Consider the following 19,929-nt stretch of genomic DNA (forward strand, 5'->3'; position numbering starts at 1 on the left):
GCTGCAGATGCCACTGTCGCCCCTGGGAATGGGTGGGGCTCAGCCACCGGTTTTTGGTTTCCAGCCACCAACCTGTGCCTCTCATGGCTCCAAAGCCCACCAAACAGGCCCTGCCAGAGCCGTGGCTCCGCTAGCCCAAGAAGCCACAGAGAATATCCCAGGATGTTTCATCTGCACCCCAACCAGTGCCTGCAGCCGGACATACCATTCATGGAGCTCGTCAAAGGGGAAAACAGCAAAATCAAGGATGCAAGCCCCCTTTGCTCACCAGTGCTACTTTCTTTTTTAAAAAATTTTTTCATGAAAATTTAATTTAAAAAAATAGAAAAATGAATTGCTAATATACCCATTAACGTGATTCAACAATTAACATTTTTCTGTATTTTATCTCTGTATATAGCCTTTTTTTTCCTTCTGAATCACTTCAAAGGAAATTAGACAATGCATTCATTATCAGTCTCCATCATAATCATATGCCATCAACACACCCAACAACATTAAGCATAATTCCCTAATATCATCTGACATCCGGTCCATATTCCATTCTCCCTCTTTATCCTTAAAATGTCTTTTACAGTTGGGTGTTGGTGGTTGGTTGGTGGTTTCAGTTGGGATCTAATCAAGGATGACATTCAGTTTTTATGTCTTTCGATTAATCTAGAACAGTGGCTTTCAAAGGAGAAGCAGCGTCAGCATCACCTGGGAACTCATTAGAAATGCAAATTCTTGGACAGAACTGCTGAATCAGAAATGCAATTCAGTCTGAGTTTTAACGGTCCCCCTAGATGATTCAGATGCATGTTAAAGTTTGAGAACCAGTGGTCTAGAAAAATACCTTCTCCCTCTTTTTATGAATTCTCTTATGGAAAAGACCAGGCCGGCTGTCTTGAAGAAGGTCCCGTGTCTCTTTTTGTCTGATTACTTTCCTGTGGTGATGTGTAACTTGTTCCTCTATCTCCTGTTCTCCTGATAACTAGAAGTTAGAGATTAAAACTAAATATTTTAAGACTACGTCATAGGTGATGTGGTGTACTCCATATTATATCACATCAGAATGCCAATGTCTGGTTTTGTTTGCAAGTAGTGATGCTAAGTTTGTTCACTGCATTGCAGTGACAACAGCCTGTTTTCTTCACGGTGGAGGCAGGTGTTTCCTTTTGGGTTTTCCAGTAATTCTTTGGTACCATGCAAGTATCCAGTTCCCATCACCTTTAACTTTATGGTTTTATTCTACAGTTGTTGGGTATAGTGTTCTATCTGTACGGTTAGAGAAGGTTGGTTAATTGCATCATTCACATCTTTTATATTCTAATTAGCTTGACTTCTTATTTCATCAGTTACCAAGAGGTGAATTTAAATCTCCAGCTTTTTAGTTCTAAATTTTGCTTTACATATTTTGAAATGTTATTACACACACAAACATTTAGGAGTGTTAAATCTTCTTGTAAAATTGCCCCTTTGCCATTTTTAACAGCCCCCTGTCTCTTGCCTTACAGTCTGTTAGGTCTGAAACTAATAAGGCCCGACCAGCTTTCTGTTCGTCAGTGTTCACATGGTGTGTGTTTTTCATCCTTTTACTTTTGACCTATCTGTGTTCTCATGTTTAAATTATGTCTCTTGTAAATGACATTTAATTGGGTCATGTTTTTTTTTTATCTAGTCAGACATCTGTCTTTTAATAGTATCGTTTGGTCCATTTTCATGTAGTATATTACTGATATAGTTGAGTTTGTCCACTGTCTTGCTGTTTGTTTTCTATTTGTCCCGTCTGATCTTTGATCCTTTAATCTTCCTCTTCTAGTTTGCTAATGCTGCTGGAATGCAAAACACCAGAGATGGACTGGCTTTTATAAAAGGGGGTTTATTTGGTTAGACAGTTACAGTCTTAAGGCCATAAAGTGTCCAAGGTAACACATCAGCAATTGGGTACCTTCACTGGAGGATGGCCAATGGTGTCCGGAAAACCTCTGTTAGCTGGGAAGGCACGTGGCTGGCGTCTGCTCCAAAGTTCTGGTTTCAAAATGGCTTTCTCCCAGGACGTTCCTCTCTAGGCTGCAGTTCCTCAAAAATGTCACTCTTAGTTGCACTTGGGATATTTGTCCTCTCTCAGCTTGTCCAGAGCAAGAGTCTGCTTTCAACAGCTGTTTTCAAACTGTCTCTCATCTGCAGCTCCTGTGCTTTCTTCAAAGTGTCCCTCTTGGCTGTAGCTCCTCTTCAAAACATCACTCTCAGCTGCGCTGCACTGAGTTCCTTCTGTTTGTCAGCTCATTTATATGGCTCCACTGATCAAGGCCCACCCCAAATGGGTGGGGCCATGCCTCCATGGGAATATCCAATCAGAGTCATCACCCACAGCTGGGTGGGGTGCATTCCAAAGAAACACTCAAAGAAACCTATTCAAAACTGATAATGTCCGCCCACACAAGATTACATCAAAGATAATGGCATTTGGGGGACACAATATATTCAAACTGGCACACTTCCTTTCTTGTATTCTTGTGGATTACTCAGCCATTTTTTACTCTTATTATTCTCTCCTCTGTTAGATTTTTAGTGTTACATTTTAAACTTTCTAATCACTGACTTTGCAATGCTCAAATGAGTTATTGGAATGGAAGTGGGGATAGTGGGGGCAGGTGGCTGGCTTGGCCATGAGGGCGTTTCTGTCAGGGACTCCCCATGGTCCAGGGTCTGGCCCACAGCCTGATCGGCTTGGAAACAGATCTCATTGGCACTCCCCATACCCCTGCTAGTCACACCATGTAGATTCCCCAGGTGTATGCACAGAGCCAAAATGCCTGCCAGTTCATTTTCGGTGAGAATCGCATTCAGGCAGGGAGCTTGGGTGTCTCTTCTCTCCTTCCCCGTTGTCGGCAGGCTCCTGGGAAGCTTGCCCTCACCAGAGGGGTGTGGTGTGAATGGATGTAGAATGGTCTCAAACTCGGGTGCCAGCTGAGCCAGACCCCATAGCCTCTGGGGTCAGCCGGAAACTGTACCCCTGATCCAGTGCCTGGGTGGATGCTTCCCAGAAAACCATTTCCTCTCAACTCCTTGCTAAGGACGTGTGTTCTGTCCTAAACCTTGCAATCCTGCTGCTCTGCTACTCTTCAGGAAATTTGCTCATCTCTGCTCCATTAGGTGTTGACTTAAGTTTAATTCCCAGGGACTAGCATTCCTCATTTCTTTTTGGGGAGCTATGTCATGCACCCCCTTCCCCTTGTTCTGCTTATGATACTACTTTGTCAGCTGTGTGGGTGTTTGGGTTGGGGGCGGGTCCTAAAAGCAGGGAAGGGAGACAGCTCAAAGGTTGTGATTAAAACCCCGAAGAAAACATGTGAACGTGGCTCCACCACCACTTTTGTGGTGTTGGGTTCAGTAAAACAGAGCTTGTTACCGACTGCTTTTGCTTTCTGTAAATAGCATGGGAGTTCTTGAGAACCACAAGCATTCTTTCTGGTTCAGTACCAACCTGGGTTCTGCAGCTGGTGGGTGCCAGATCCAGTACTGAATCAAGTGTGCCTGAGAGCTTTGGTCACCCCGTCTGTAAAATGGGGTCATTTATTACCTCCCTCCAGGGCATGCTGTGGGGATTAAAGCTCTCTGAGGCTAATGAGCCCCGAGGGAGCACCAGTCGGCACTAAGGCCCCTCTCCAGGGATCTGTAGGCCCACCTTAAGATGAAAGTAGACTAGAGTAGCTGGGGAGTCCACCCTGAGCTGCTCCTAGTGGCTCCTGGGGCAGGAGCAGTGAGCCCAGGGAAGGGGAGGCCTTGAGCCACTAGGGAATCCCTCCCTCTGGTAAAGCTCAGGGGTGGGTCTTGGGGCCCCTGGGAGGAGAGAGCCTGAAAGTTGCCGTGATGGCCATCCCCCCTCCCCACTTGGAGGAGAGTAGCTGGGGGAGGGCTGTCCTGACCCCTCTCTCCGGTGCTCTGGGGCCTCTGGTCTGGTCCTCAGGGGTGGCAACATGGCAGTCTTCCTGTTATCCCGACCTAGACCCCCCATCCAGTGGGCTCTTGGCGCTGCAGGGCTTCAATCTCATAGTCCAAGGTCAGTCCCCAGGGCCAGCCGAGATGTAGGATGAACCCCGGTGCTTGGTGACCCAGTGCTCCCAGCTTTGCCCTCAGCCTTATGGAGGGACGTGCCAAGGCCTGGGGTCTGAGCCGAGGTTACTCTTGTTCAGAGGCAAGGCTGAGGCACCGGCTTCCCTGGGCAGATGCTTAAATCCCCCTTCAGTCCCATCCCCAGGCCTTGCCCTGGACTGGCACCTGGGCAACCTTTTGTTGAACCAAAATCTCTTTATCAGCCACTTATGAGGGCTGCCAACCATCCCAGCTGCCTGCAGAGTGGGCCCGGCTTCAGGGTACGGGTTGGCAGCCACAAACAGGAGTAAGTTACGGCCTGGATTGCTTTCTGATCTCTGCTGCCAGCTCCTTTGTAGCATAATCACAGTGGATGGGGGTGGATCCCGGCCCAGGTATAACCCCTCCCCCTCCCCGCCAACCTGGGGGCAATGGCACCCATGAGTTGTCTCCGTAAACCAAGTTTTCTGCCACCCTTGGGGAAGACCCAGCAAGACCCTGGCCCTGGTCCCTTCTGCATCCCTGGGCTGTTGGTGGCTGAGGTGGGGTGAGGGATTTCATCACCCGCCTGGCCCACACCAGGCTTGGTCTGTGCCCAATCCCCCCACCCGCACAGCAGGGTTCCACGTGTACCCTCAGTGCCTTGCTGCGAGGGACGCTGGGATGTGCCCGCCCAGGCTATTTTTACCTAGCCTTGTCCCCACAGGGCTGTTCTTTGGCTCCAAGTTGCTGCCTGGGGAGCGGAGCTGTTGCCAGGGCTGGGGGTGGATGTGCCAGAGCCTCAGTCTTCTGGACTCCCTTCCCCAGGCAGCAGCTCACTTAACACTTAGGAAAGGCTGTAATTAAAGTGCAGAGAGACCTTCCAAGGGAGTGGGCAGGAGAGGTCTCTGCGGGGGAGAACATCAACACCCAGCGTTTGAAGGGCAGGCTTTGGAACTTGCAAAAGCCTGGCTTCTGGAAGCCAAACCCAGCCTTACCTCCAGCCCAGCACGCCACTGGATCAAGCCTGTAGGACAGGAGGCACCCCAGGTCTGCCTTCTCTTTACACATTGGTGATGGTAGCATCTCAGAATCATTAGCACCTCCTGCCTGTGCAAGACTGTGCTTAGAACATGAGCCAACTCATTTAATCTTAACCGTTAACTCCAATTTACAGATGTGGAAACTGAAGCCCTGAGAGGTGCGGCAACCCAGCTAAGGTCACAGAGCTAGCAAGTCAGGGAGCCTGGACTTGAAGCCAGGCAGTCACCCCCTCCAGAGCCTGCCCCTAGCACCAGGCCACTCTCTCCAATCTCTGCCATGCTTTCAGCCGCTGCGAGGTGGAGGGCTTCATTCTACCTTCTCTGTGGCAACCCTGGCTTCCCACCAGAGCCAGTGAAGAGGACCAAGTGCTGCCGTAGCATTGTGGCCCCCTGCGGCCCCTCTTGGAGTGTGGACAGTGGGGTGTTGTTGGGCATTCTGCCCTTGGATGGCTCCCCCACTGGTGTTGACACTTGGCCTCTTCAACTGCAGCTGAAGTCCGCCCGTGCCAGGTTCCTGCAGAGAAAGGTGCGACTCTGGGGCCTGCTGGCGGGTGCACGCCCTCAAGACTAGAGGCAGGTGTCACGGGCAGGCTGCACACCTGGGCTCCCGTGCCCAGCTCCAGCCAGCCCCAGCCAGAGGCAGGGTTAGAAGGTGGAGGGCGCTGAGCTGGCCCTGCTGGAGAGGCTGACAGAGCCACCTTCCCCAGCCTTGGGCCTCAAATCTCCAGAAACCCCTGGCTCGGAGAATTCCCCAGGCCCAGCCTCTTTGTGGAGGGATCCCTCCTGGCCTCCTGTCTGGCAAGGGCCTTGTTGGCTGACGATCCAGGGACCCACCGGCTGTAAGAACAGCTCAGTTCCTGCAGCATGTGAGGCCTCACGATGCTGGTCAAGATTTAACGCTCCCACAGCTGCCGACCCTTGTGTTATTTACCACACATGGCCCATGGGTCAGCCCTTGGAGGTGGTGGTGATTGCCCCTGTTCTACAGACGAGCAGTTGGGGGTTCCAGCCAGACTGCAGAGCTGAGCCCCCATGCAGCCCCACTCATGGGGTCTCCTGGGACTTGTAGAGGAAGCCTTGTCTGCTTTATCTACTTTTGCTCCTGGGAGCCTCATCAGGGGCAGGGCAGGGGACATGATGGGGACAGGATGGCCTGGGGGGACGGGGATCTCTTTGCTCAGGGCTGGCTCCAGGTCTGGAGGGTCAGGAGCCCTGTGGACATGGATTGGATCGCCCCACAGACAATGCCCCGCACTGCCTGCCCAGGACACTGACTCTCCCTATGGTGCTCCCGGAGGTCAGACACACCCTTTGTATAAAGATCCTGTGGAAGCTGGATTAGCTCTGGGCCTGGGTGTGCCCCGGATACTGGGGTCACTAGTGGCAGCTGTACTGTCTCAGCCCCAGTAGAGAACCTTGGGACCAGGGGAGCAGGCGCTGGAGAGGAGCTCTGAGCGGCAGAGCTACGGAAGCTGCTCCGCTGACTCCTGGACCGCCTGCAAACGCGGGCTCTCTCAGGAGGTGCCTTCTCTGCTCCCCTGCCCCTGCTGCCTGCTTGGCAGGTCCCAGGTCCAGGAGCTCGTCCCACACCTTGGGAAGGAAAGCAGGCTGCCGAGGCCAAGAGGAGCCGCCTCCCGCCTCCTGCCTTTGCTCTTGGGGAAGTCCCCACTGCCGGGAATCAGCTCTGGGCTTGTCCAGGAGCAGGAATCTTGGAGCAGCAGCAGCAGAAGTTGCCTAACCACCCCTGAGGTGGATTAATCTTTAGCTCCACCACATTCCCCAAAGAGCCTCCCAGGTGAGCAAGGCAGCCTCTTCTGGAAGCTTCCACAGCAAGGGGTTCTGCATGCTGGAGGGTAACCGCAGCCTCAGGACTCAGGTTTTGAAGAATAAGCTTCTCTCCAGGTGTATTAGTTAGGGTTCTCCTTGGAAACAGAATCAATGAGAGATGTCTCTTATTACCAAATTGTAAAACTGACTCACGCAACTGTGGGAGCACATGAGTCCAAATTCTGCAGAGTCGTCAACAAGCTGTCAACTCCAAGGAAGACGTCCGACGAACTCCTCAGGAAACAAACCGGCAACTTCAATGAGCTCCCTAGGAAATGCTTCACTGAGCAGCTGAAGAAGAAGTGAAGGTTCTCTAACCGTCCGGCTTATAAGCCTCCAACTGATCACCCGGACCAAATCCAGCCAATTGCATTCTCTCACTGTGGAAGCACACCCCTTGATGAGTCATCAGTCAGCTGCAGTCAATTGACTGATGATCCGACAAACCAGCCCGTTGGTTTATTAACCAGCCTCAAATATCCTCACAGCAATCTTCAGGCCAGTGCCCGCTTGACCAGACAGCTAGGCCACCTAGCCAAGTTGACACATGAACCCAACCATCACAGTCCACCCCTTGTCAACTTGGCAGTTGTACACATCACCTAAAACCATATCTTCAAAATGAACGTTACAGCTTATGCCATATGATAGAAACCTGGGAGGTTGATATTTTTATTATATACATGTTCTTCCATTTCTCATGACTTTGTCTAAAAAATTGAACAACAAAAACAACAAAAAAAAATAAACTGTGAAGAGTTTCCAGTGTGACTGAGACCTGCCAGCCAGTGATTGAGAGGAGGTTGCCTTCCCAGCACCCTGAGGAGCTGCCTGCCCCGACTCCCTTCCCAACCCCTGGCAGCACCCCTCCCAGGGCCTGTGGGAGATGGAGCAGGTGGTTCAGTACAGACCCTAACCCAGAGGGCCCAGGAGGAATGAGGGGAGTGGTTCAGGAGTGAGATCCTTGGGGAAGAGTGAGGGTGACCAGGGCCGCTTTTGTCCAGAATGGCAAACCGGATGGGTCACCAGGACAGGCACAGACTGGCACTGCCCTGGACAGACCAAGATGTGCAGTACTTTACTTACAGCTGTCTTTATGCCATTTGAATTTAGGGGAAGTCTCCGAGAAATGGTTTTGAAGTTTTAATTTAAAAGCTCCGCCTTTACTGTACAGATTAAGCTCTTTCACAGGATGAGCACAAATCTGTTTGGAAAAGACGTCTTCAGGGTGACCTTGGCTTGCACGGAGAGGTGGCCTGTCTCTGGCAGCTGGGGGCCAAGTGCACATATCCCTTCTCCTTGCTGGTCTGCAGCTCCGGAGGCTTTTCACAGCCCTTGTTCCTATTACCCGTCTTGTGTCTCGGGGTAGGGAAAGCAGCTCTCTTGGGGCCCTGCCAGCCCCGGCAGAGAACCTTGGGACCGGGTTGGCGTCTCGGATGGGAGCAGGTAGAAGCAGTGCCACCAGGGAGGTACCCACCTCCACAGAGGCAGGTCTGCCCAAGAAATGGGTTTGCAAAGAGCTGCCCCTCAAATGAGGGTAAACTGAATAAAGCCAGAGTTTTTCTCCTGTAAGATAATTGTAGCAAAGGGCTCAGGCAAGTCTTTATTGTACCAGGCAGCATGCTGGGCCCTGGAGATCCAGCACGTACAAGCCTGGCCCAAGGTTCTGACCCGGTGGTGTTGCCCTCCCCAGGAGGAGGACCACAGCAGTGTCCAAGGCAGACTGTTGCCTCCCAGGCTGGCCTCGACATCCTGTAGCCAGCATTTATTCCTTGAGGTCCCAGTGTGGACCAGTTATTTAGGTGACATGTCTTAATTGACACGATGATGCTGTACAATTCCATTGCTGCTACCAACTTACAGAGGAGAAAACTGAGGTTCAGGGAGGTTCTGCACCTTGCCTGGAGTCATGGAAGGCAGATCCCAACTTGTGCAGACTTCCCTGGGCCACACTGCACCAAACACTACTAGGTCAGACGCTGTTCAACGTGGCTGTGTCCCACATCTTAAATCACCAGACAACCTTCTTAGAGTCATTTGGTTTCATGTGCAGACTGTGAAGGGGGCATGGACATCCTAACCCAGTGCCCTGAATGACGCGGCTGGGCTGGCGGTGGCATTTCTTCACGGATGCCGTCAGTGGGCCTTCTGCTCCTCATTGGTCTCTCATTTGCTGGCCAGTGTGAGAAGCTCCCTGGGACTAACTCCCTTGGAGTCGGGGTCTCCCCCACCCCAGTCTCCACTGTCCTTGATTCTGCTGACATCCTCGCAGTCTGAAGGGGGGAACACCAAGCCCCAGGGAGCTGACCTCATTCATTCCGTCCCTCTCTGTTTTCCCCAGGGCAGCGAGGTCCCAGGCCCCACCTTTGCTGATGGCGAGCTTGTTGCCAGGGAGCCCAGCTTCTTTACTGAGGATGATGATGAGGAGGCTATGACCCTGGCCCTACCTGAGGGTCCCCAGGAGTTTGACATGGACAGCCCCCTGGAGAGTACCCAGAGCCTGGAGGGGCCAGTCGGGAGTCCTGCTGAGGAGAAGGACAGGGGCCTCGGAGGCCTGTTTCTGCCAGAGGACAAGTGAGTTGAAACTGAAGCCTGATATGTGGTCTCTGGGCTAAGGAAAGCAGCTCTTAGAATGTGTCTCCAGGAAGTAAGCATGAGACCCGCTCAAGATTTGCATCACAGGCATCATGGTGGTTTTAAAGTTCTAAGCAACCTAAGTGCTTAACAGGGATATTTCTGGAACTTTAGGCAGCTCTGCAAAGCCAAGTTTCAGTTATTTATTTAATGTTAAGGGATAGATGATCTCAACTAGTTAATGAAAGTCGAGTTACAAAGATGTCCAGGAGATAAGATCTTATTTTTGTTAAAAACAAATACCTGCATATTGGGAAATGTTTAGAAAAAATAATTCAAGAAAATTTAAGTGGTTATTTCTGGATTATTGATCATTTTAATGGTCTCACATCTACTCTGCTATATATCCCATAACTTCTGTATTGATCTTTTACTCTCCTAATCAGAAATGTTATTTACAAACAATATCAAGACCTACTGACTTCCCAGTGGAGCAATATCTTCTTCTTTTAGTTGTGTGTCAGCAGAAGGAAGTTCCTTCCCTCGACGCCCCCCACTAAAGCACTGGAGGGCTGTGGTGCCTGTAGGTGTTGGGGGGCAGCCGTCAGCACAGCTCAGGAAGCCTGGAGATTGGGTGTCATAGCTACAGGTGACCCATAGAGATCGGGAGAGGGAGGAGAGGGGTTTCGGTACCAGTTGGACCATATGGAATCACTGACTTTCAGTCATTTTTGACATAGAAAAAAGGGCAGTTACATGTGGTTCGACTTAATACATTTTTTTCAGTACAGGGATTTCCAAACTCAAGTGGTTCTGGAAGTCACGGTGCTCTCGGTGGGGCCCCTTGGAGTTTATAGATGGAGGGAGTTCCACAGGGCTTCCTGTGAGCAGTTTGCCTGTACCTGTGACTGAGCACCCCAGGACAGGTGGTCACGGAGGGCAGACCCGTTGACCTCTTGGCTAATCATTCGGCACTTGGTCTTTCCCGTTGTTTTCTGGGACCAGTCACCAGGAGGCAAGCTGGTAGTGCATGCCAGATGTTGTAGTAGAACTTACAGTAGAAATAACTGAGAAGTATGATAAGTTAAGCTTACAGTGTTCAGGAACCTGGGGCGGATAAGTAAATAAAGTGTGGTTGGGGTACCAGGGAGTCTTGATCTTTGATTCCGTCATTAAGACCTCGATCCTTCGGTAGAAACTGGCGTTCCTCAAGGGCTCAGTTTGAGAACTACTGCTTTAACCTATTATCCACTATTCCAGGGTTCCCATTTTTAAGCATGGAAGTGAGGTTGGGGAAGCTCCAATTTAAGAGCAATGATACACAGAGATTACTGTGTAATGACTAAATATAAAATATATTCTGGCAGATGCTGAGTTGTCCTTTCTCTGTTGTTAAATTGTAGTTAGGGCTCAGCCAGGCCCCTGACACTGTCACGTGGGGTCTCTGACTGTTCTTTGGGACCGAAATCTCCTCTATAAACTGGGAGACATTTGTTATTAATTTTACAACCATTTCATTTGAAAGAGCACCTGCCAATTAAAGAACTTGAAAAGTGTAGGAAACCTGGGAAGAATAGGAGAAATAACTTACTTTACTCACAGTCCTACGTTCCAAACACGAGCCCTGTTATTTTTTCTTCTCTGTAGATCTTTTATGTACCCAGTTGTCTTTATCTAAAAATTTGGTATCTAACTTTTTACTTACAGTAATGTTACTCTATTGCCAGTGATTTTTGCAAACCTTTCAACAATAGTTTGCTATTCTATAATAATTATAATTATTATAATTTATTAATAAACTTAATCACTATAATTTAATTTAGCCCTGCAGCTAAACCTTTAGGTTATATGCAATGCTTTGCTACTCTAGAGTAGCATTGCTTTGAATATCTCTTGTGCAGAAACATCTTCTGTGGTAAGATTTTTCCTTTAGTTTAGGGTCCCCAAAGTCAGATCAGCAGGTCAGAAGCTGACACTGACCGGTCAGCTCAGTAACCTAGTCCATAACCCTTTCTGGCCTCAGGTCCTTGGTGCACACCCCATCCATGACGGCGTCAGACCTGTCTACTCACTCCACCGCCTCGCTCATCAGCAACGAGGAGCAGTTTGAGGACTACGGGGAGGGGGACGATGTGGACTGTGCTCCCAGCAGCCCCTGCCCCGACGACGAGACCAGGACCAATGTCTACTCGGACCTGGGGTCTTCAGTGTCTTCCAGGTCGTTCCTTAGTCTGGAATGGTGTTTGGGGTCTGGGAAAAGTGGCAGAACCAATTCAAGCCATTCCAGGGGTACCAGGCGGGCAGAGTCCTGAGCTGCTGTAGGTTCTGCTCCTGGGGTTTTGGGGTGCTGCCTTTGCACCCTGATTGGGGGCCTGGAGTTCCTCCTCCCTCCTTCTGTCTTGGGAAGGAAATGGAAGGGTGCAGGCTGGTTCTGGTGCTGGTGGTGCTGGTGCTGGGGTCCGTCTTTGTTGTCTTGCTTTCTGCAACCTCAGTGTTGAAGGGTCCTTCCGGGTCACCCACTGTGATACCTTCCCACCCACTTGAGTCATTACTGACTTACTCCAACATTAGCTCTCATTCACCTTATCTGTTAAATGGGTCCAGCTCGCTGGCTCTTCTCTTTGAGAGTCCTGAGAAGGGGTGAGCTGTTGCTGTATTTCTACCCACCCCACTTCCGAGGTTCAGAAGCATTGGGGCATCAGGTAAAGGTATAAAGTAAGCCCAGAGGGGTGGGGTTCGGCACCTAAGCAGGTGATTTCTCTCCCTTCTGTGGCTCAGTGCGGGGCAGACGCCTAGGAAAACGCGGCATGTGTACAACAGCGAGTTGCTGGATGTTTACTGCTCTCAGTGCTGCAAGAAAATCAACCTGCTGAATGACTTGGAAGCCCGGCTGAGAAACCTGAAGGCCAACAGGTGAGGCCCCAGGGCCCGGCGGAGCGGCAGGGGCCAAGGTGGGGACCCGGGTGAGAAGCAGCAGGCGGGGCAGCCCACTCTGTCCTGGCAGATGAGTGTGGTCTCGCAGTGGGGTTGGGGTCAGAGACTCTGGCTTGACTTTCCCTGCAATGGGAAAAGCAGGTGTTTCATCTGAGGACCAAGCTGATAGTGAGTTTCCTTCAGCCAGAGGGAAAAAGCCCCGTCCCATACTTCGGGATCTTGCAGCAAGGACAGAGTAAGGGAGTTGAGTAGAAATCATCTCCGTTCAATGACTGTTTCCTGTCTCTCTCTAGCCCCAACCGAAAGATCTCTAGCACGGCCTTCGGAAGGTAAGGTTCCTGCTTGGGAAGGAAAGGTGGGTGCATTCCCCTTAGCTGTGCTCCTGCCGGTAGAGTGGCTGAGGCTCTGGACCAGCTGCCCAGACCCAGCCGGTGCCCTGCGTGTGACTGAATGACCAGGGGGACTGAGGCCATCCCAGGCAGAGCAGCTGGGGGTGGGCGTGGGGGGCTCCACCTCTGAAAAGGAAGGGCCAGCCTCCTCCCCCACCCTTTGTCCCTTCTGGCACAGCCATTATCTCCAAACCCTTGGCTGTCCCCACCTCAGGCAGGCTCACCAGGGATGCCCTGAGAGACCCAGCCCACTCCCAGCTGTCAGTCCCCTGCCCTCTGCTCTGGAGCTGGCAGCTGTATCAACTGAGTCTCCTGCTGGCAGAGATCTGGGCATGAGTGTGCCCCACTGGAGCCCATCATCTGCCAGGTTGAATCCTGCAGCAGCTGCCTCCTGGGACTTAATGGGGATTTCCCCCTCCGCTCACCTGCATACTGACCACAGGTTCACACCTCTGGCTTTGGAGATGCCAGTGAGTGCCCAGGCTCTGGCCTGGAAGCTGGGCCTCTTGGCAGAAATCCTGGCTGCTGTCTGTCAGGGAGTAGGGGCTGTGGGTGCTTCTGGGGAGAGGGGTAACTAGATTTTGCTTCAGGTAAGAGTTACCTGTTTCCAGGCTCACCCACCAGCCCAGTGCCCTGCAAGGTTTTGGATGCATCTCCGTCCTGTTCACCCTCCCCCAGAGTCCCCAGAGCTGTAGCAGGAGCTGGTGTGGTGGGAGGGATTGAGTCCTGCTGCTCTGGTGGGGTTTGGAGGGTTGCCTGGGAATGCCCAGACCCTCTGCTGGACTCTGAGCCAGGTGTCTTCACTGGGCAGTTTTTCAGCTGGGGGTGGGTGGTGGAGGGCTCTCACATGCCAGCTCTGCTCACTTGGGAGCGGCTGACTAGGCTTTGCAAAGAGTTCTGAGGCAGCCGGGAAGAGAGCTGTGGTTGGTTGGGTGTGACTGCCAGGGGCTCAGGAAGGAGCATAGTGGCTGCTCTGCTGTCCCCTGAGCTTGGATGATCTGTGGGGTTCAGAGGTCAGGCTGGGTGAGGGCAGCCTTCTTTGAGGGGGTTCCTGGCAGCTTCCCCACTGCCTGGATGCTCGTCCAGCCCGTATCCTGCGTCGGGACCCTCAGCCTCCAGAGGCTTCTACAGCCGGGTGCCCCTGCCCTCCTTCCCTGCAGGCAGCTCATGCACAACAGCAACTTCAGCAGCAGCAATGGCAGCACTGAGGACCTCTTCCGGGATAGCATTGATTCCTGTGACAATGACATCACAGAGAAGGTGGGCCCTGCGTGTGTGGAAAAGGGTCTGATGTGTGTGTACTCCCTGGGGCTTGTGGGTGGTGCTCCAGCTCTTGGGAGACCCTTGTTCCTGATCACATGGGCAAATCCCCCCCCCATCCCCACTGTCACCCAGCATGACTTATTATCTTCATACGTGTGCATTTGGAGGTCCTGGCCATCAGTCTCACAATCTTTGGTTTCTTAGTCCTCTAGACTCAAAGGTCTTCTCCACCCCACCCCATGCTCCCCTCTGCAGGTGAGCTTCCTGGAAAAAAAGGTGACAGAGCTGGAGAACGACAGCCTGACCAATGGGGACCTGAAGAACAAGCTGAAGCAGGAGAACACACAGCTGGTGCACAGGTCAGGGCCACCTCTCCCAGCACAGGGCGCTTTGGGGCCTTGGTCAGCCTTTGGCTGTGACTCTGGGGAACAGGAGGGCTGGCCCTGTTCTAAGGCTCCAGGAGAAGCTGGAGGAGGTAATCTCCATGTCCCTTACAGCTCTGAGGGTCTGTGACCCATCAGCCCCTTGTCACATGACCTTGCCCTTGCAGGGTACTGAGGAAGACAGGTCTTTGAGGGACGGGGAGACAGGTTGGAGCTTGACTTTGAACCTAAGCCTTTGGGCTCCACCCCACAATTCTGCAGCCCCAGGGCTGGTCTAAGGCAGGAGTTGGGATCCACTCTCCTTTCTCTCAGTCATACAATGACGAGGGCCTGACCTCCTTTCTGGGGTACAAGATCTTCAGAGGAAGAGGCTAGTGTGCCCTGGGGGAAAGGCACTGGCATTGCTCTGTCCTCCAGCTGGCAGAGGCCCCGAACATAACATTCCCTGATGCTGACTGCCCATGCGTAGTGGATGTCGAGTTTAATTGCCCCCACTGGGTGGCACGAAACTTGGTAAAGGTCTCCTGGCCCAGGGTCTCTGGTCCTCAACCACATGGGGAACAAATCTGGATCCTTCTGTACACTCACAAAGATCAGCCTTGTGGAGGGACTGTCGCCCATGCAGGACACCCCAAGCTGATGTACCAGGGAGGGGGCCGGTTGGTTCATCCACCAGGGACTGGCCCTTCCCCAGTCTGGCATGCTCAGAGCCGCTAGCCAGGACATGCCCATTTTTGGAGTTTAGGTGCCCAGTAAGCTGAGTTTTTGATCAGAGGAGTACTGGCCATCAGGGATGGATCTGAAAAGATGAGGTATGGCCCTAGGACTGTTTTGTCCAGGTTGTGGCGAGGCCTGCTGTCCCCCCATCCCCACTGAGTCCTGCCTTCTCAAGTGCAGCCCCTCTCCCCCAGGCTGGCACTGCTGGGTCGCCTCGCCGTGCATGCATGGCCAACACACTTCTCTTTAGATGCTTTCAGGGGTCCCTAATTCACGTGCCGCAGAGCTGCTGGCACCCACACTGCCACCCCCCACAACAGGGGTGTTTGTGACTTGGGGTCTCAGAGTCTGGGGCCCCCCGTGGCCACATCCTGGCTGGGGGTGAGAAAGAGCAGGCTACCGAGCTTGCCGCAGACCGGAGCCCCTCTCCACAGGGTGCACGAGCTGGAGGAGATGGTGAAGGATCAGGAGGCCACAGCTGCCCAGGCCCTGGAGGAGGAGGCACGGCGGCACCGCGAGGCCTACTGCAAGCTGGAGAGGGAGAAGAGCACCGAGATCGAGCTGCTCAACACCAGGTGGGTCCCTGCCTGCCAGCCTGCTGCCCTCTGACCCACCCTCACAGTCCTGGTCCAGCCCTAGGGGGCCGACACTGTCCCCATTTTATAGATGGAGACACTGAGGCCCGAGGGAAACCTGGTCTTGTGCTCAGTCCAGGGCCACACCCAGTGTCCAGGCTTGGAGCGCCCCCTGCTGTCCACTTCTCCCCTGACCCTCGGCACCCCAGGGCCAAGGTAAATGGGTAAATGGAAAACTGGCCCCCAGTGTCTTTGGGTTCCTGTGCCTCGGATGGAGCTGTGAGCTCATTGTTGGAACATTGAGGCAGGCAGACAAGGAGCCTTGGCCCAGGAATCAGGAGCCCTAGACCATGGCCAGCCGTGTTGGTCACCCCTAGCTCTGTGACCTTGGATAGATGATGTCACTTCCTTGGGCCTGTTTCCCCATCTGCCATGAGTTGGGATGAACTCAAACATCAGAGCACAGCACACAGGGGAGGATTGTAATGATGCTGACCAAGGCGAGGAGGCTACCTAGGCCCTGGCAGAGAGGACCACTGCTCCGGCTCCCCCCACAGCCCAGTCCCAGAGACATCCGTCTCTGAGCTGAGCCTTCTGGGCATCTGCCAAGCCCCAACCAGGGGCTGCAGCAGGCTGCTGGGTGACTCAGGCAGGTGCCTCCCTGCCTGCTGAGATGAAGCGGGCCCAAGTTTGGTGAGGAGGCTCACCCCCTCCCCTGTGTGGGACATGTGGCATGTCTGGTTTGCCTGAGACCCACTTTAACTTTATCATTGGTGCGTTCCAGAAGCTCCTGCTTTGCATCTGTTTGTGGAGGGTGGTGTCTCATTAAGTGTGACTGCTCCCTGCCTGCTTCTGGTGGCTGGTCCAGTCAGCTGGCCTGAGAGAGGTGGCCGGGACGTGGGTGGTGGAAGGAGACCATGTGAGCAAGGGCCAGAGGTCAAAGCACAGAAACCCAGCCCTCTTGCCACTGCTAATCTGGGCCCCCCTTGCACAACCCCAGAAAGTGCTGTTCACACTGAATATCCTGCAAATGGTATTCCCAGAGCCATGCAGTATTTCTTGTTCCTCACTGCCTCCTGCCAGCTGGGGCCCCTATAAGGTGGCCTCGTCAGAGTGTGGGTGGGTGGGTCTGAATTCCTCCCTGGCCCTGGCCTGGGGCCTCTCTTGGGGAGCTCAGAGGGCAGGGGAGGCTGGGACCCCTTCTCTCCAGGAAGGAGGAAGGGAAGGTGGAGGGAGCAGGGGATGCTGTGCAGGCAGTGACCTGACGTGCCTGTGCTCTCCTTATGCCACTGGCCGCCCACACCACCTGCAGCTCTGCTCAGGTCATTGAAGGCCATCCTCGGCATCCGGGCTCTGTCTTGCTTCTTGCAAAATCACTTTAGGACGGTCCTTTGTGAATGCTCACATGTGGGGCTTTTGCTCCCAGTACCGATGCCTGTGGATGTCAGGGGCAGCTGTGCTGAGCACTCAGGGAAAACCCCCAGCAAGAGGCTGGGGACAGAATGAAAGCAAACAGGGTCTGAGCCTTTAAAGTGTGTATCCGAATGGTGGGGGAGTGGGGGGGTGGGGGTGGTCCTCAGCCCAGCCACAGGAAGATGATTTCTCCATCTTGCAGAGAAACATCATCCCCTGCCTCTTTTCAGGCCCCTTATGAGGATGTGTGCAAAGATTCTAGTGTTCTTGTTCACAAATTCACATTTCCTTTCATTAATAAAAAATAAGAAGGATGACAACTCAGTGTCTTTACCATTTTGTCTTGGCTGTCAGGAAGCTCAGGGCAGCTGTATTGTCAGTTGGAACAATTCCTTCTCACTATTGGTTTCTGATATCGTCCTTCCTCTAGGAAGCAGAGAATCAGTGCAGCTTGTCAAGCCACTGTGAGATCATCTGCACTTGAGATTTCTGAGATTTTTGTCCTTCTCCTTCCCCAGGGTACAGCAGTTAGAGGAGGAAAATACAGAGCTTAGGACAACAGTGACTCGGCTCAAAGCGCAAACGGAGAGACTGGACGAGGTAAGCAGCAGGTGCGGGTGTCTCGGGCTTGGATCATGAACCAAGTCCTCAGAAAGGCAGCGTCGGGCAGCAGGGCCTTTAGTTTCTAAAAAACCAGCAAAGAAATGCAACAAAATGTGAATAATTTGTCTTTCCATATTTCTGATGTTCCAAGTCTTTTTACATATAATGGGGGAAAATAATAGTCTTAAGAGAGAAAGAGATTAGCTGCTATTTGGGCCACTGCCTCCTGTTTATTCAAGCCCCATCTGATGACACTGAAGGACTTCAGAGGGCTGAGATTTTCTTGCTGTGTTCTAGAATCATAGAGGGTCTGGCCGTTTCCTTAAGCTGTGAGTCTGGGGAGCTGGGTCTGATGGTCCATTTGCCATGTTGAGGTGGCAGTGCCATTGGGAAGTCGCCCTCTAGGAACTGGCTTTGGGCCCCCGGGCCCCTGCTCCTCTGACCAGCGTCTCCCTGGTCCCAGGAGCGGCAGCGCATGTCCGACCGGCTGGAGGACACCAGCCTGCGGCTCAAGGATGAGATGGACCTGTACAAACGCATGATGGACAAGCTGCGGCAGAACCGCCTCGAGTTCCAGAAGGAGCGGGAGGCAACACAGGAGGTGGGTCCCTGGCCGAGAGCATCAGGGACACCCCCCACCCCCACCCTAGCTACCCTGCTCCTGCAAACCAGCCTCTCTCCCCCGCAGCTCATTGAGGACTTGCGGAAGGAGCTGGAGCACCTGCAGATGTACAAGCTTGACTGCGAGCGGCCAGGCAGGGGCCGCAGCACATCATCCAGCCTGGGCGAGTTCAACGCCAGGGCCCGCGAAGTGGAGCTCGAGCATGAGATCAAGCGGCTCAAGCAGGTGGGCCCTGGAGCCTCTGTCTGGGAAGATGAGGGGACAGGTGGTAAGACCCACCTGGCTAGCTGTGTCCCTGCCCCGTGGGCTCCTGTGCAGGGTTGGGGGTGAGGGGCTGAGCACACACCTTCCCACACACATTCTCCCATGTGTTCCTCCTGGCAACCCCATTTTACAGCTGAGGGAACTGAGGCTTGTGTAAAGTGACTTACCTCTAGGAAATGGATTACAGTCCAGGTCTGTCTGTTGGGAAGTCCTGGGATCCTTCTTTGTGTCCATAAAAAGAAGTCAGCACCATTCTCTCGACCTTGACTAAAACCCAGGTGCAAATTAGTGCTTTGCTGTGTTGGCTTCTCCCAGAAGTGGACCCTGAGCCCAAGATTTCTATTTCAAGTGGTTCCTGGGAGAACTTCCTTAATTGGAGAACAGTAAGGGGAGGGGGGAGCAGGATCAGGAAGGGGCAGAGGCCAAGAGAGGGAGCAAGGCTGCATGAAGTCCCACGCTCAGCCCGAGCTGTCTGCAGTGGGCGACTCTGCGTTATGAAGTCCCTCTGTGTCTCAGGCAGCCGTGCTCTGTGGTTGTGCTCCCACAGCAGTCCTAAAGCTCCCAGCATTTCTTCCCACCCAGGAGGGGTCTAAAGGTCTCAAGTGTGAGCAGTTAGGAGCCTTTGGGTAAAAGCTGGAGCATGAAACTGGGCAGGGCACTTCAGGGTCTGGGGGGAGGGTGCCCCTGGCAAAGGGCCTCCAGCAGGATGAGCTGAGCTGCCCAGAGCCCCAGGGGGCACTTTCCTCACCCAGGGCCAGTGGAGGAGAATGGGCTGTTAGTGGGCGGTGCCCCCACCATGGTCCTCCGAGGCTCCTACTCTGGCTCACCTGCCCCGGGGAAGAAAGGGCTGCCTGGAGCCCTGCTCCTGTTCAGGAGCACGGCTCCCCTGAGCAGAGTTAAAACACCTCACCCACATGGGCTCCCGGGACTCCAGGCCGCTAGACCCAGCCCCCCACCTCTGCCCACACCTGGCCAGGGCCACAGCATCCACAGGCCACCTGAACTAGCCGTGACGTGCACCTGAGTGTGGTGCTGGTGGGAGTCGGGAGTCAGTGGATGCAGAGAAGGAGTCCGGATGCTTCTGGGAATTGATGTTGCCTTCCTCCCATTCTCAACAGGAGAATCACAAGTTGCGGGATCAGAATGACGACTTGAATGGACAGATCTTAAGCCTCAGCCTCTACGAAGCAAAGAATCTCTTTGCCACCCAGACCAAAGCTCAGTCTCTGGCTGCAGAAATAGACACCGCCTCGCGCGATGAGGTAG

At 53.1% G+C, this 19,929-nt stretch overlaps 1 protein-coding gene across 3 annotated transcripts in view; it reads left to right on the forward strand.

Annotated features, from left to right (window-relative positions):
- RAB11FIP4 (RAB11 family interacting protein 4) overlaps positions 1-19,929 on the forward strand; it is a 125,071-nt gene that overhangs the window by 98,114 nt on the left and 7,028 nt on the right. For all 3 annotated transcript variants that reach the window (XM_037808866.1, XM_037808868.1, XM_037808867.1), the window contains 11 exons: positions 9,268-9,500; positions 11,524-11,718; positions 12,279-12,413; positions 12,728-12,763; positions 13,984-14,083; positions 14,342-14,445; positions 15,621-15,761; positions 17,693-17,774; positions 18,241-18,378; positions 18,466-18,624; positions 19,782-19,925. In XM_037808866.1, coding sequence (XP_037664794.1) covers positions 9,268-9,500; positions 11,524-11,718; positions 12,279-12,413; positions 12,728-12,763; positions 13,984-14,083; positions 14,342-14,445; positions 15,621-15,761; positions 17,693-17,774; positions 18,241-18,378; positions 18,466-18,624; positions 19,782-19,925 — 1,467 coding nt within the window. The remainder of the gene's footprint in view (positions 1-9,267; positions 9,501-11,523; positions 11,719-12,278; positions 12,414-12,727; positions 12,764-13,983; positions 14,084-14,341; positions 14,446-15,620; positions 15,762-17,692; positions 17,775-18,240; positions 18,379-18,465; positions 18,625-19,781; positions 19,926-19,929) is intronic.

This window comes from Choloepus didactylus, chromosome 18 (assembly GCF_015220235.1).
Source record: "Choloepus didactylus isolate mChoDid1 chromosome 18, mChoDid1.pri, whole genome shotgun sequence".
Lineage (NCBI taxonomy): Eukaryota > Metazoa > Chordata > Mammalia > Pilosa > Megalonychidae > Choloepus > Choloepus didactylus.